Source organism: Heterocephalus glaber, unplaced genomic scaffold, assembly GCF_053883595.1.
Source record: "Heterocephalus glaber isolate CG9 unplaced genomic scaffold, H.glaber_assembly_v1.0 deba00001002, whole genome shotgun sequence".
Lineage (NCBI taxonomy): Eukaryota > Metazoa > Chordata > Mammalia > Rodentia > Bathyergidae > Heterocephalus > Heterocephalus glaber.
The window spans coordinates 964346-979317 of record NW_028258178.1 but is presented as its reverse complement, the minus strand read 5'-3'; the positions used below and the strand labels follow the sequence as shown (position 1 = coordinate 979317).

General features: G+C 54.7%; 2 protein-coding genes across 11 annotated transcripts in view; both read right to left on the bottom strand.

Annotated features, from left to right (window-relative positions):
• Nucleotides 1-1201: 1201 nt before the first annotated feature.
• On the bottom strand, nucleotides 1202-8744 carry Ccnp (cyclin P). The gene is made up of 7 exons (XM_013069043.3): nucleotides 5098-8744; nucleotides 4821-5018; nucleotides 3398-3487; nucleotides 3162-3317; nucleotides 2253-2411; nucleotides 2028-2179; nucleotides 1202-1450 (listed from the first exon to the last, which is right to left on the bottom strand). Exons 1-7 carry the CDS (start codon nucleotides 5101-5103, stop codon nucleotides 1285-1287), a joined length of 927 nt encoding a protein of 308 aa, XP_012924497.1. The 5' UTR covers nucleotides 5104-8744; the 3' UTR covers nucleotides 1202-1284.
• Nucleotides 8745-8878: 134 nt separating this feature from the next.
• The window catches only part of Akt2 (AKT serine/threonine kinase 2), a 55644-nt gene continuing 49550 nt past the window's right edge, over nucleotides 8879-14972 (bottom strand). For all 10 annotated transcript variants that reach the window (XM_087209242.1, XM_087209250.1, XM_087209243.1 and 7 more), the window contains 5 exons: nucleotides 14437-14565; nucleotides 14060-14274; nucleotides 13363-13450; nucleotides 13148-13250; nucleotides 8879-11603 (listed from right to left, as the gene is read on the bottom strand). In XM_087209242.1, the coding sequence (XP_087065368.1) occupies nucleotides 11524-11603; nucleotides 13148-13250; nucleotides 13363-13450; nucleotides 14060-14274; nucleotides 14437-14565 (615 nt within the window). In that variant the 3' untranslated portion in view covers nucleotides 8879-11523. The remainder of the gene's footprint in view (nucleotides 11604-13147; nucleotides 13251-13362; nucleotides 13451-14059; nucleotides 14275-14436; nucleotides 14566-14972) is intronic.

The window sequence follows — 14972 nt, the reverse complement described above, 5'->3', positions numbered from 1 at the left end:
GGGTGATTTCATACCATCCATCAGACTCAGAGTTATTTGATCACAAAAGCCTGGCTCTGAGTCGGGATCTATATATAATCATTGAATAAGAAAGTAGTGAAGAGCTTTACTCCTTTCCCTACCCCCAAACCCAACCCTGACTTGAGTCTCGGCCACAAGCAGCAAGCCTGTGTCTCCAGACCCCATCCCCACCCCCACCTCCATGGCACATCCTCTCCTTGGAGGTTCCAAGTCAGGTCTGACTCAGCAGGCCAGAACCTGAACCCAGCACCTTCCATCCCAACAGCATCTGCATCTGAACCTTGTGCTTTGCCGGAAAGTGCTTTTGCAGAATGAGTCTCCCCCCCGCCCCTGGGTCTGACCTTGAAAACTCCTGGGTGGTTTGGAGGCTCAAATTCCTGAGTTTGAATTTTCTAGCAGTGCACTCACCTTTCTGTGCCTTGGGTGTGTTTGAATTATTTTTATTTCAAATTATTTTTAATGAAAAATACAGAAATCTATTGACTCATAACGAAAGTTTTTTACTAAATGACCTACTAAGTAGCAAGCTGAACAGGGGACAACTGTACCTCACAGTCCTGCTAGAGTGCCACACTAACCCTTCTGCAACAGCTGATAAATGTCACCCTTGTCCTAAGCCCTTCCCCATTTGTTAAATCACATCCTTACCACACCCCACGGCGAGGTCGGTGCTATGCTACACCTACTGACACGGGGGCACTTCAGGGACTAAGTAAATCCGACACCACTTATTAAACTCTTATTATCAGGGATCTCTCTTCACAGGGCCACACAGGTGACATGTTTGGCTTGTACAACCACTAAAAATATTGAATTAGTTGACAACATATAAACACTGAGATGTTACTGAAATTGAACATTTCCAGATTCACTTGAATAAAATGTGAAAAGTTGGCAACATCGAAGTAATATCCCCCATGCCTGAGGCGGACACTAGTTCTCCACAGTTCCCACCCCTTGCAGTTTCTTCCCAATGCTGAAGGAATCTCACTGCTAGTTTGAACAGCGCTGCGGAAGTCCGCCACTGCCCCCTCGAGGAGGAGTTCAGAATTTGCATCTTATCCTCCAGAAATCATTAAGGGACTTGGTAAGAACATCCAATCAGAAGGAAAGAGGCCTAAGAAGCGACCCATCAAAAGCGAGAGGTGAACGGAATCCAACCAACCAGGACAGAGAGCGCTCAGAATAAAAGAAACTCTTTTATTTCATTAGGGTAGGAGACGACACACAATGAGAACTTGTTTTCTGAGTGGCCCTCAGCGCTCACGGAGGCCCAGGCTGGGGGTGGCGGAGCAGGAGGGCGGCAGCGAGACTGGTGCCCTGGCGCTGGGGCCGCGCGTACTTGAGGAAGACTGCGGCGCGGCCTGGAGCGGGGCCCCGGAGGGCAGCACGGACCATGCACGGCTCCAGGGGGTCCAGCTCCGCGGGGCTGCGGCCAGGAGATGGAAAAAAGAAGGCAGGGAAGGGCCTGGAGGCTCAAGGCAGAGTAGACCCGTGGAATGGGGGGAGCTCGAGGACCTTCTGGAGGTCGTGCCTCGAGTGCACTGAGGGGGGCAGACACCCGATTCCCCCCCGGGGGGGGGGGGAGGCTGGGCTGGACCCTCGGGAAGGGAAGGCGTGGGACCGAGGACAGCAGACATCCACTCCATCCTGGAGTCCCGAACTGGGAGCAAAGATGATTCACCTGGCTATCCAGCGGTGCGGCTAACAGGGTTACTCTAGCAGCTAAAGGGACCCCCATCCGAAAAGAGTTATGGAACTGGGGAACTCATCCTCAAACCTGGAACACAGCCCTCGGAGCCTGGAATACCTCACCTTCCTTAAGAGTCCCCAAGTCCACACAGACATGGCCATCCTCTTACCCCTGTCTCCGGAAAGGCGAATGGGACCCTCTAGGCTAGGCAGACACCCCAAGAAATCAGGTCTAGGTGCCTCTCATCCTCCGAGATGGTCAAGTCGGCGACCAGGAAGGGCGGTTCCGTGAAGCAGCACACACCAGGCCGTACCTGTAAAGCGCCGGCTCCGGCCTGGAGTCCGCCCCGTCGAGCACACGGTGTGCCAGGCTCAGAGCCGCAGCTGCTCGACGACCAGGCTCCCATTCCGCAGCCTCAGCCTCCAGCAACGACAGCTCCAAGAAGTAGGTGGCCAGTAGCACCACCTGCCAGGACGGCAGGGTGAACCTCAGGCCACCCCCACCCCCCGCCCGCCTCCCGCGACCCCACCTCGCGCACCTGGGGGCGACTCCCGGCCAGCGCGGCCAGCAGGCCCAGGCAGAGCAACGGGCCGGGATGGTGCAGCCGGAAGTCCAGGCGGCTCAGGATGCGGCGCTCGGCTCGGAGCAGTTCCGCCCTCGAGAAGGAGCCGGCGCTCAGGAGGCAGAGGGAGGCGGGCTGCGGCGGGGGGGGCGGGGGGGGGGGGGGGGGGTAGCCTTAGACTCCCTACTCTAGAGAGCCTGGGGTTGACTCAGTGCAAATTCCTGGCCTCAGTTAACTATTACGTAAAGTGAGGGCTTTGACTTTTGTCTGGAAGTCGTGAGCAGCGTGGGCTCCACAGAAAGAATCCCTGGTGTGACCCACCGTTTATTCACTGTGTGACATGGGACGTTCATTAAATTCTCTGCCTCCATTTCGTCTTCATCCGCAAAACCGAGATAACATTACCCGCTTCTCAGGCAGCTCCAACAAGCGACTGAGTGTATGCACGTGCACGCTTCTACTGTGACTATTCCAGAATGAGCCCAAGCCCCAAAGGGGCAAATGTCATCCTCTCTCTGGGCCTGTCTCCCCCTCTGTTCCCTTCCGCCCTGCCCCACCCCTGTCCTGGGGATTTAACCCAGGGCTTTCGAACTGTGCTACATTTCCAGGCCTTTTTTATTTTTAATTTTGAAACAGGGTCTCGTTGAGTCGCTAAACTGCCTGAACTCGAGATCCTCCTGCCTCAGTCACCCAGAAAGGTGGGAGTACAGGCCTGCGCCACCAAGCCTGGCCTATTCCTCTGTTAAAGGGACACACTAGCACCCCCAGCTCAGATTTGTTGGGCTGCCAAGTAGGCGGTAAAGCACTTGGCACACAGTAGGAGTTTAATCCGAGACTGCAGCACGGGCTCCGGGCTCCGCCCTCCCGCCCTCACCCCGAAAGTACCTCGGGAAGCACACACTCTTCCATTTTGCACGCCAGGAACAGACAGGCCACGCCCAGCAGCTGCAGGCGGCGTAGGCGCACTCGGCCCGCGCGCAGGTAGGAATCGAGCAGGTGCACGGCCAGGTAAAGCGTGTCCCCCGCCAGGCCCAGGTACTCCTGGGGAGGGGTACGGGTGACCACCACCACCGGGATCCCAGGCGGCGACATAGGTGCTCCTCACTCTCCCCGGTACTTACGTGCACCTGGACCAGCCAGTCCACCACTAGGGCGCGCATCTCCGGAGTCACGGTGCGGGGCAGGGCCCTCCCGGGCAGCGCGCGGCACACCTGGGGGTGGGCAAGTACCGCCTCACTCTCCACACCTGTGCCTCGGTCCTCTCTTCAGCTCCAGCCCTGGGTGCAACAGCCTCCTCCCGACAGTTGGACGTCTCCCCAGTGCCACAGTCAAACTGGCCTCCAGCTGTGTTCTGCCTCCCTGTCGCCGGACCTCGGACTTTGTTCTGGATGCCTCCCTACCCACCTCTCCACTGTGTGGCCCCCTGGGCATCCCCTGGCTCTGGATTTCCAAATTCCACTCTTGTCACCAACCCTTGGCCCCTTCCCTTAGGAGCACCTGGTAGCAGTCTATGCAAAGAAAGGTCTAACCAAGGAACTCCCTAGTTTAAAAGTCTTCCATGGTCCCCAGTACCCTTAGCGGGAAATCCTAATTCCTCTCAGACGCTCTCAGGCCCTGTCCCTAATCCAATGTCACCACTTCCCTCTCACTTTACAGTCCACATTTCAGCCACACCAGTGCTAAGTTCATTCTTGCCCCAGAGCCTTTCTACTAAGCGTTCTCTCAACCTGAACCGATCCTTCCTTTGTTCTTCCACATGCTTTCTCATTCAGGTCTCTACTAAAATCTCCTTTTGATACTCTCCACTCCATCTCTCTGTGTCCCCTCATTTTATCTTCACTCTGTTACCCTGGGTCTCCCTCTGTTTGGTCTGTTTGCTCTTAGCGAGGGTACAGACTTCCGGGAGCACAAGTTAGTCTCAGGTCCCCAAAGAGACCCCAGCCCAGGAGAGGCACTGGCAGATGTGGGTCGTCAGCGTCTCTTGAGGCAGATGTCTGAGGACTACCATGGCCTAATTTTTGGCCTTTGTGACCTTCTGTAATAAAGGATATATCTGCTTGTCTCCCTAAAATGAAGACAGATACTTGTAGCAGCTCCAGGGCCTAAGACATGCTCAAGAGCCTGTTATATTGCTGTTTCTTAAAGGAATAAATATGAGGCACAAATACAAGGGACTGTGAAATACCAAAGGGAGAGCTCCAGACACCCTGGAATCCGTGGGAAATGGCATTTCACTGAGTAGGGGAAAATAGAAAAGCCCAGAAAGCTGGGCAGTGGCACAAGCCTGCAATCCCAGCACTCTGGAGGGCTGAGGCAGGAGGATTTCGAGTTTGAGCCCAGCCATGGCAACTCAGTGGCTTTGCAAGAGCTGGGGGTGTAGTTAGTGAATGGTCTGGGTTCAATCCCCAGTATGGTAGTAGCAGGAAGAAAGGTCTGGAAGATGCGGGTAGGGAAGGGAGCCAGCTGGCAATGGGAGAGGAAGGGCTTGCTGAGTGGCTGTTGGGCGAGCTGCTCCCCAGGGCTGGCACCAGGGTTGCCGCTCACCATGACCTCAGCGAAGATGTCCCCAGCATACTCTCGTTCTCCCTCCAACCCCAGCGCACTCAGAGCCTCCTCTAGCCCTGGCGGCGCGCAAGGCTGTGGGGGCCTCTCCCGGCGTCCAGGGGAGACACTCATGCCCGCCGCGACGCCGTCGGCGACTGAGGCGCTCGGAGACTTTGGGTTGAAGGAGGAAGAGGGACCCTGTAAGGGAGAGGGGCTGGGAGTCAGTGCCTGAAGAGAGACCCGAACCGGGCCGGGAGCGCCCTGGCCCGTCTCTCACCAGCATTCTCCAGCCCGGCGTCGTGCGCGAAGCCAGGACCCGACGCTTGCAGCAGGAGGGAGGGACGCACTCCGGGCGCTTTGAACGCGCCTGGGCGCATGCGCACTGAGCTCCCGCGCACCGCGCTGGCTTCGCCTGGGCAGGCGCAAATGCAAAGGTGAATGTTGCGCAAGCAGGCAGGTCGGCCCCCTCGCCTCCTCCCGGCCCCCTAAATCAGCCAAATTCTTGTCCTGGCGCCTAGAAGAGGCCTCTGTTTCACCTTTCTCAATCCTAACATAGGAGTTGTTTCAAAATTTAGCCAATAGGGTTGTCCTGAGGATTTTAGAAGACTGTGTTGTGTTCAGCATTTAATTGTATCAGAGCCTGACACAGTAAAATAAAAACCAAAAAGCTCAAGACGTCAGAGCTATAAATCATGTAACGAGTATTTAGGGCAGGCCCCTGTGCACTGGATCACTTACCTTGACCGAGCCCACAGTGACTGAGACAGTGACTGGGATAAATCACCAAGATCAGTCTGGACCAGCGCAGTGGCCTCGGGTTGTTCTCCCTGCTCCCAGCCCCAAGCCTGGTCCCCACGTGCAGGCGGAGGGGTCCAGTGCACACCTGAGTCAAGTCGCACCTTCCTCCCATCAGAACACCATCTGGGTTCCCATATCCTTTAAGGTGAAGGCCCTGGGCTGGTGCGGTGGATGCACATCTGTAATCCCAGCACTCTGGGAGGATGAGGTAGGAAGATCACTGGTTCAAGGCCAGCCCAGGCAACTTAGCAAGACCCTGTCTTAAATTTTTAAAAAGGGCTGGGAATATAGCTCAGTGCGAAGTTCTTGGTTCAGTTCCCGATTAAGGGGGGGTGGGGGGTGGTAATTGAAGGCCTAGGACGTCTTATGTGTCTCCGCCACACACACAAACCTGAGCTCCTCTACCCTGACCCCACCCTCTCCCCTCCATCACATGGCTTCCTAGCTCCTCCTTACCCACACCAGATACACTCCTACCCCCAAGACCTTTGCACTGGCTCTTCCTCTGCCTGCTACTGTATGCTCTTCCCGCAGATAGTTTCCTTCCCAACCCTCCTTTCAGGTATTTACTCAGATGTTACCCTCCCCACAGAAAGGCAATCTTTGTCCTAAGGATGTCCTGTTCTCATCTCTGCACTTACTCTGTCCTTAGCACTTAACGGCTTTGTAACCAAGCATGTATGACTGTCCCCCTCTTGACTTGAATGTGAGACCCATGAGGACAGAGCTTTTTGTCTTCTTCCTCCACTGCCTATAACAGAGGGTGGCATGGTAGATGTTCAATAAAGTTTGTTGAATGAATGACTGAATGGGGTAGACATAATTTAGAGACGTTGGTCCATGAGGGTCTTTGTGAGACAATGACACTTAAGATGAAACCTGAGAAAGTGCCAGGACTGCAGAGGGGATACTGTCCCAAGTGGAAGGAAATGAATGAGCAGAGGTCCAGAGGTAGGAAACACTTGGTATTTGCACTGAGAGGTCAGTGCAGCTGGAAAGGTGAGCAGAACGATGCTGGGCCAGTGGCTTCCTGTCAAGCTTACCTTGGCCCCAGATGCTTCTCTTACCTGGCTCCCATCTGTTCTCACCCTCACTCCACTGGAGAAACCCTGGTCTCTCTGGCCCCTACAGGGTAGAAACCTAACCTGCAAGGGATCAGCCATGGCCACTGCAGGGGCAGATGTCACCATGCACTGTCTGCCTCACAGGTTGACTGGGACAGGCGCGGGGCAGGGGGCAGTTGTCACTGGTGAAAATTCTGCCAAAAATAGCTTGAAGACACAGAGACACAGCAGGCAAGAAGTCCTGATGCAGGAACAACCTGCAAAGTAACTGTCCTGTGAGTTTCCTACCCGACAGCCAGATCCATTGTGAGCACCTGGGCTGAGCCCTTAGCCAAAAGGGTAGTTTTTAATATACAGATGTTACTTGTGTTAAGTAAAATGTGACTAAGGTCTGTAGAGGAGTATGGTGTAGGTGTTGGCTTTATGACCCTGGTAACTGGACCTCAGGTGTGGAAGACAGTATTGTTTCGGGATGGATAAATGTATATGAAGGCGGGGAGGAAAGGTGAAAGATATAAAACACTATGAAATGCAAATGTTGTCAATTAAGAAAATGTTATGAGGAACCTATGTGAAGGATTTTTTTTTCCCCCATACTGGGATGGAACCTAGGAACTTGTACATGCTAGGCAAGCACTTTGCCACTGAGCTACAGGCCCAGCCCCATTTTGTTATTTTTACACACAATTGTTGGGACTTGGGCCAGTAACTTAGCTCAGTGGTGGCGCCGCCTGCCTCGCAAGCGCAAAGTCCCAAGTTCGATCCCCAGTACCAAAACAAAAAACAAAACGCTGGGACTTACAGAAAGCTTCAAAGATAGTACAGTTCCCATCTATCCCACACTGTGCCCCCTACTAAGACCTGAGTGAGGCACATTTGTCAGAATTACAGAACCAATTCTGATCCACTGTCAAGTGAAGCCCAGGCCTACTCAGGCTTCTTGACCTTTGCCCTGCCTTTTCTGTCCCAGGATCCTATCCAGAGAACCACATTTAGTCCTCTCTCCTTGGTTTCTCTTGGCTCTGCCAGTGTCTGTCTTTCCTTTTTTTAATGACCTTGACGGTTTCAGGTCTTCTGTACAATGCTCCTCATCTGGGGTCTGCCTGGAGTCCCCTTTCCCTTGGCTAGACTGGGGCCAAGTATTCTGGGGAGGAAGACCACATAGGTCAAGTGCCACCCTAATGGCATCCAATCAGCAGTACATACTGTCAATGTGATTTACTGTTGATGTTGAACTTCACCCCCTGGCTGATGCATTTGTCAGGTCTCTCGAAAATGACTACTTCCACTTCTCCATTCTGTACTCTGGAGGAGCCCCCATCCTGCACACCCCACACCTGCTCTTCCCATTACCACTTTCCAGTACAAATTCATTTATTTCATACTTTGGGGAAAATCCTCCACTGCCATATTTTATTGCTTGTGTTTTTAGCCTTTGCCACTGGGAGCTCTTCTCCTTGGCTCCTGTGTCCCTCGGGCACAGCCCCACTGGTGGAGAGCTTTGTGGCTTCACACCCTGAGCACATGAGCCCCACCCCAGCCCTCCAGGGTCAAGCAGGTTGCCCTGTTGGGCACTACTAGATGCTCTAGGTCCACCGTAGTTATTTCCCACCCCAGCCTTAGAATCATCTTAGTGCCATTTCTGAAAGTTTCCTGCGAGTCTGCAGTTATTTCAAATTTTTAAATATGTGAATCACTATACTTTTTTGGAAAGCTATCTGACACATATTAAAATCCTGGGATGTAGGCCACAAATATGAAAGCACAAACGAAGATGGGTCCTTAAGGTTTATGACAGCACTGCTGGTAGCAGAAAACAGAAATAAAACCCTGAAACCCAAGTAAATGCCTAGGAAGGGGCAGCTGAGTCAGCACCGACCCCTCAGAGCTTTGGGGAACAGCTGGAAAGCTAGCAACAATCACCAGGAGCTCCTCAGAGTGCAGAGGTAAAGCTCAGGCAACCTCAGTGCTGTCAGTGGGGGCAGGCAGTACCTGGAAGGAAAGTGACGCAGAAAGGAGGGAGTAACCTTTTTAAGCCACCACAGAAGTGTGAACTTAAGGCCCTGGGGCCTGGGGTGATTTTCACTCTTTTTTATACATTTGCATTTCTACACACACACACACACACACACACACACACACACACACACACACCGTATGACATGTTTAAAATGGAAACCACAAAAGGCAGATCAATAAATTTTAATTGGTTGAATTTATTAAAACTCTTCACCTCAAACTAAGAAGCACCAGTACATCTAAGGATACATGTCCCACTAAGAGAAGCAGTGACCTGCCCATGCAGCTTGAGAGACTAAAAGCACGAGGTAGACAGGAATGTACCCACACCGGGAGATCTCAGTGAGCCACACTGTGATGGGAGAGCAAACTGTCCATATCCCTCTGGTCCCTTGGGCTGGGACCAGAGGGAAGAGCAAACAGCTTTTCTTTACAGGCCTCTGTGAATCCCTGCATACAGCACCCATTAGTAAATAAAGACAATAAGGTCCGTAAAAAGTTAGAAAAGCAGCCACCACCCGCAGCACAAGAGCCTTCACTGTGGATGTTGCAGATTCCATGAATTGGACTCAACTTTCCCTCGACTCTCACACTTAAAACTTCCAACCCTGGGCCTGTGAAGCCCTCACGCCCGGCAAGACCTGCAAAGGATTCAACTCTGCCAGGCTCTCTTCCTGATATGATCTCTGGGCCTGGGAGAGCATGAACCCACTGCGGCCAGATGGCTCGGCTCCGTGACCCAGGCAAGGAGATGGGGAGATGGAGAGATGGGGAGATGGGGAGATGGGGACATGGGGACATGAGGATGGCAGTCCCAACCTCCAGCTAAAGGGGCATGGTGGTCAGACCCACAGCTGGGAGCAGCCATAACCAAAGGCTCAAGTGCTCCTGGCTGATGGCAACCACAAATACCATCAACACACCACAGATTCGGGGACCTCAAGGCTCTGGTGTAGAGGGGGCTGCGGCAGTAAAGTCTCATTCTAGGGCTCAATGGCCACGTGAGAAGAGCCATGCCCTCTCGCTCAGCTCCAGGGCCTCACCACCACACACACCCTCATTAGGGGCCACCCAACCCGCCTGCCCCTCCACCTGGCTCCTCCAGCCTGAGCAGCATCTGTGACCCTGGAATGGTCTCTGGCCTAGGCCTGAGGAACCTTCCTGAACTCCCAGCAGTTTCCACCTCACAACCTCGCACTCTTCAGCCTGGGCCCAGACCCTGCCTGCCCACCTCCCCTGCTCCCTCCCCTTGGCTCAGCAGGGCCCTCAGAACAGAACAAGGGAGAGGCTGGACGGTGCTGGTGCCCCCGGTGGACTCCAGAACCATGGCAAGGCCAGGCAGGGGCTGGCGTAAGTGCAGGCTGGCCCTGTTCTCAAATGAGTGTCTTTATTGCTTGTACCGAACAAATACAGGGAATAAGGCCGGTGGGGAGTGGAAAGAGTTGTCAGATAAACCACATACACACACAGAAAGGAAAAAGGAGCCCCCAGACCCAAACCACCCCTACCCCCCACATGCCTTTCTGAGAACTGGGGAGGTGGGACAGGGAGATCAAAATCACAAAAACTAAATTCCAAACACCCCAAGACATTGAGGAGAGGGGGAGGGGGCAGGGCAGCAAGTGGGTCCAGGCGCCCACTCCCCCCCAACAGGATGAAGCACCCGGGCCAAGGTGGGGCCCGAGCCCACACACACCACACACACTCGAGGGCTTGGACACGCTGCCCTCACACACGTGCACACACAGCCATGTGTGTCTGCATCCCAGAAGCAGGGATGCCCACGACTCAGTCCACGGCACATACACATGTGCCCACAGCACAGATATAGACTCTCGCTCATGTTCACCTTAAGGCTTCGGAACGTGGGCCCTGGAGACCAGGAGGGAGTGAGGGGGCCTGAGACCCTGTTTTCAGAGGCTCCCCCATCCCAGTGCGTACCAGAGATGCCCACCCCACTCCCTCCTTGACTCGAGTCCACCGGGCCCAATACTGTCTCTGTGAGAGATGTGTAACAGTTGAGGCTGGTGGCCCTCTGCCCCAGACAGAAAGAAGGGGGGACCCTAGCCTCACCCTCCGAGGGGCTGGGACCAGGCTCGGGGTCCAGCGGGAGGTAAGGCCAGCTGGAAGCCCTGGTAAGGCACGGGGCTGGGCATGGGGCAGACAGGCTGCCCCCAAAGTTCTCCTGCCTCACCCACAGGTCAGGAGAGCAGCTGGGGGGTGAGGGGGAGGGCAAGCCCCCTTCCTGGTTCCCTACAACATAGGTCCAAGGAGTCCCAACCCCCTGGTCCCATAGCTTCCAAAGGCCCCCTGCCTGTCCCTGGACATTATTGCTTTTTTTGCCCCCAGTGGGGTGGCACTGGTGAACTGAGGCCCTTGAGCCAGGCGATAGGAAGCGGAAGGCCATGGACACTGTCTCCTGGGGCCGTCCGGAAGCAGCCTCCATCCAGAAGCAGCAGCGTAGGCAGCCGCCCATGGGTGCTCAGCCTGAAATCCAAGCCAGCCCCACAGCTCCACGTTTTGCCCCCACTGGGGCTGGTGTTGATTAAAAACCTGAATCTCTCCATCCTCCCAGTAGCCCATCCTGGGGCGGGAGGTGGACAGTCCTCCAACACTGGTCCGGACACAAAGGGGAGGCTGGTGGTGAAGGCTGTGAGAGCGCACTAGGGGAACAGGCAAGGACTGAAGGAGAGACTGGAAAATGGGAGGGGGTAAGGGATGGGAACACAAACCCAAAAAGGCAAAATAAAAAGTTTTTTTTAAAAAGCCACCCAGGCGGTGGACGGCGACCGTGGGTGTGTCCTGTGGTGATGGAAGGCTGCTCACTCACGGATGCTGGCCGAATAAGAGAACTGGGGGAAGTGCGTCCGCTGGTCCAGCTCCAGCGAGCCCAGGCTGTCATCTGTGGGGTCAGGTGGAGGTGGAATGGGGTGACTGGCCCGTAGAGGGCCAGGGCCACCCCACCAGACTCCCTAAAGAACCCCCCTTGGAAAGAGCTGCAATGGGACCATGGGACGAGCCCTCAGCCAGCAAGGACTTCCCATGAGAACGGGACAGGGAAGGCTCAGCAGCCTCTTTCCCGAAGGAGCCCCCCAACCACAGCCCGCCTCCCAGGCCAGCCTCAGGCAGGCTCGTTTGGGATGCTCTGCACGCCCACCCAGCCTCCGAGATGTCCCTTCTCTCTTCTCCTCCTCCCATCCCCATACCACCACCAGGGTCTAGCTTAGACTTCTCCAGCTGAGGGCCCTGCCCTGGCCTGCTCACTTCACTACTCCACCTTCCACACAGAGCCAAAGAACTTTCTCAGCCCTATCCCTTTGCACAAAACCCTTCCACAGCTTCCCATGGGAAAGATCCCACTCAGCCAGGCATGATGGCACATGCCTATAATCCTAACCCTCTAGGAAAATGTTCAAATGAGGAGGGGGGCCAAGAAAAAAAAGAGAATAGAAGGAAAAAAAGAAAGCTTTTGAAAATGAGGGAAGAGGGGTTGAAGGGAGGGGAGGGGAATGGGAAAAAAAAGCAAGATATATCATGTACAGGTACAAAGTCTCTATGATGAATGTTATCATTATGTATATCTAAAGTGTACCAATAAAAAAAATATATAAAGGAAAGAAGTAAGTTTTTAAAAAAATCCCAGCCCTCTGAAAGGTTGAGGAAGGAAGATAGCAAGTTCAGCCTGGACAATTTTATGACTCAATGAGACCCTGTCTCAAAAATAAAGGGCTGGGAGGGCCAGGGATTTAGCTCAGTGGTTCCGCTGCCTGCCTCGCAAGCATAAGGTCCTGAGTTCGATCCCCGGTACCAAAAAATAAAAATAAAGGGCTGGGGATTTAGCTCAGTGCAAAGAAAAAAAAGGTCCTCATTCCCCTTTGTGGCCCCCTGAGATCTTTTTTCCACTCTGACCCTACACCCTCTTTCCTGCTTCAGCCCCTCTGTCCTGACTGCAGCCTGTCCCCTGACTACAAAGATCTCCCTACACTGCACTCCCAGGAATTCATCCTGGCTGACATCCTGCTTCAGGCATTCCCTCTGCTCTTCCCCAGATTCCCGAGATCCTACACAAGCCCTGACCACTCTGGGCTGTTCCCCCAACCTGGACTGGGAGCTCCCCAAGGGCAGGGCCCAGGGCTGGTCTGGTCACTGCTGTTTCCAGCCCAGCTTGGGTGGGCTCACAGTAAGAACACAAGACAACTGGAGATTCAAAAAACCAATCTAGCCCCACAACTGGCATCTCCTGCCAGAGCTCTGTCCAGGGTCTGGAATGCGCTGTGGTGACCCTCCCCAGGCCCAACAGCAAATAGCCCTATAAGCAGGTCTTAGACAAACTTCCTAGATGCAGAGAGGATGCCTGGTAGGGTCCTCCTGGGGATCTGGGTCCACCGCAGACCCCACCGCTCCACCCCCAAGCCAGGCCCAGTGGCCTCGTGGCCCAACACTCACAGCGGTCCGGGGGTGTGATTGTGATGGACTGGGCAGTGAACTCATCATCAAAGTACCTCGTGTCAACCTCAGAAGTGACCTGAGGTTTGAAGGGCGGCAGCAGCTACAGAGGACAGGAGCACATGCTCAGGGACCCTGAGGACAGACCTCAAGCCAGGTCACCAGGGATCCACCAGGCCCCTGGAGCTCCTGCTGGGGCAGGGGAGGGGGCTCACCTTCTTTTGTACCACATCTTGCCAGTTGATGCTGAGGAAGAACCTGTGCTCCATGACCTCCTTGGCGTCACTGGGCCCCCCACCGAGCCTGGGCAGAGATAGCCATCAGCACCCACCACCCACAGCAGTCAGGATCTGGGCTTCTGGTGTGAAGGCTTGCGCCTGTGACATGCAGGCCCTGCACAGCCTTAAGGATTGTGTCCTGGCCACAAACCACCACTTCACAGCTGGGGGAGGAGGCTCAAGGGAGGGAGCTCACGGGCCCAGTGTCACAGCAGGGAGACAGTAATCAGGACCCATGTGTCATCGCTTCTTGGCCTTTTGGCTAAGATCAAGTGTAGGACCCATGTGGACTCGCAGCCTGCCCTCACCCTGAGTCCAGAAAGGGAGGTAACAGGGCAGGTTTGGAAAATGACTGATTCATATCCTGGCTCAGCTGCATATAGCTTAGGCCAGGCACAGTGATCCCCTGTACCTCAATGTCTCCATGAATCACCACAGTGTAGGCAGTGCCAAGGACTGGCCCGGAATGTGAAAGTATCCTCCAAGTGCCACCTGTAGGGACCACTGGGGGCCCACAAGGGACAACATGTACTTCGACCCCATGGGGAGTGTTCCTGTGGGTACTATGGCCTCCAGGCTGAGGGACAGTGGCAGCAAGGGCACTGAGCTGGATGGAGCAGACAGCAGCCCTCACCTCTGCTTGGGGTCCTTCTTCAGCAGCCCGGCCAGCAGGGACTTGGCCTCAGGGCCAAGTGTGCGAGGGAAACGGATTTCCTCCATGAGGATAAGCTCGAAGAGGCGCTCATGGTCCTGGTTGTAGAAGGGCAGGCGACCACACATCATCTCATACATGACCACGCCCAGTCCCCACCAGTCCACTGCACGGCCGTAGTCGTTGTCCTCCAGTACCTGAAGGGTGGGAGCAGTGAGTGGCCAGGCCCACGGGCAGGGGCAGCAGGGGGAGGTGTGAGGTCACAGCTGTGCCCTCTGAGGGCCCAAGAGAGGAAGGACGTGGGTCTGCGGGGCCCTCCGCCCTTGGCCTACATGTTCCTGTGCCCCAGCCCCAGGCACCTCAGGCGCCAGGTACTCCGGGGTCCCACAGAAGGTTTTCATGGTGGCCCCATCACTGATGCCCTCTTTGCACAGGCCAAAGTCAGTAATCTTGATGTGGCCATCTTTGTCCAGCATGAGGTTTTCCAGCTGCAGGAAAAGTCAGTATATGAGATACATGCCTCCCAGGGCTCCCTGTCACCCCAGCCCTTCCCTCTAAGGGGCTGTGGCCTGAGATGTTAGTTGTCATGCAAAGGGCTCCTGGGCATCAACTTCCCTGGGGCTAGAACAGCCACAGCGTGTGCAAGGGAATAGCACCGCCACCCTCTGGAGCTCAGAGGAAGGCCAGACCCAACACTACCCTGTCCTCTGGGCACCACCCAAGGGTGGATGGCAGAGCCAGGCCCTGCCCCAGCTGCTGTCCCCATTGTGGGCTACAATTTCTTAAAGTCTAGCACCACTAAGGGCACTATCCTTGTATCTCATTCTAAACGTTTTTCTTTTAATTATGAAACAGATACCAGGAAGAACAAAAAACATAAAACAAATGGACAATG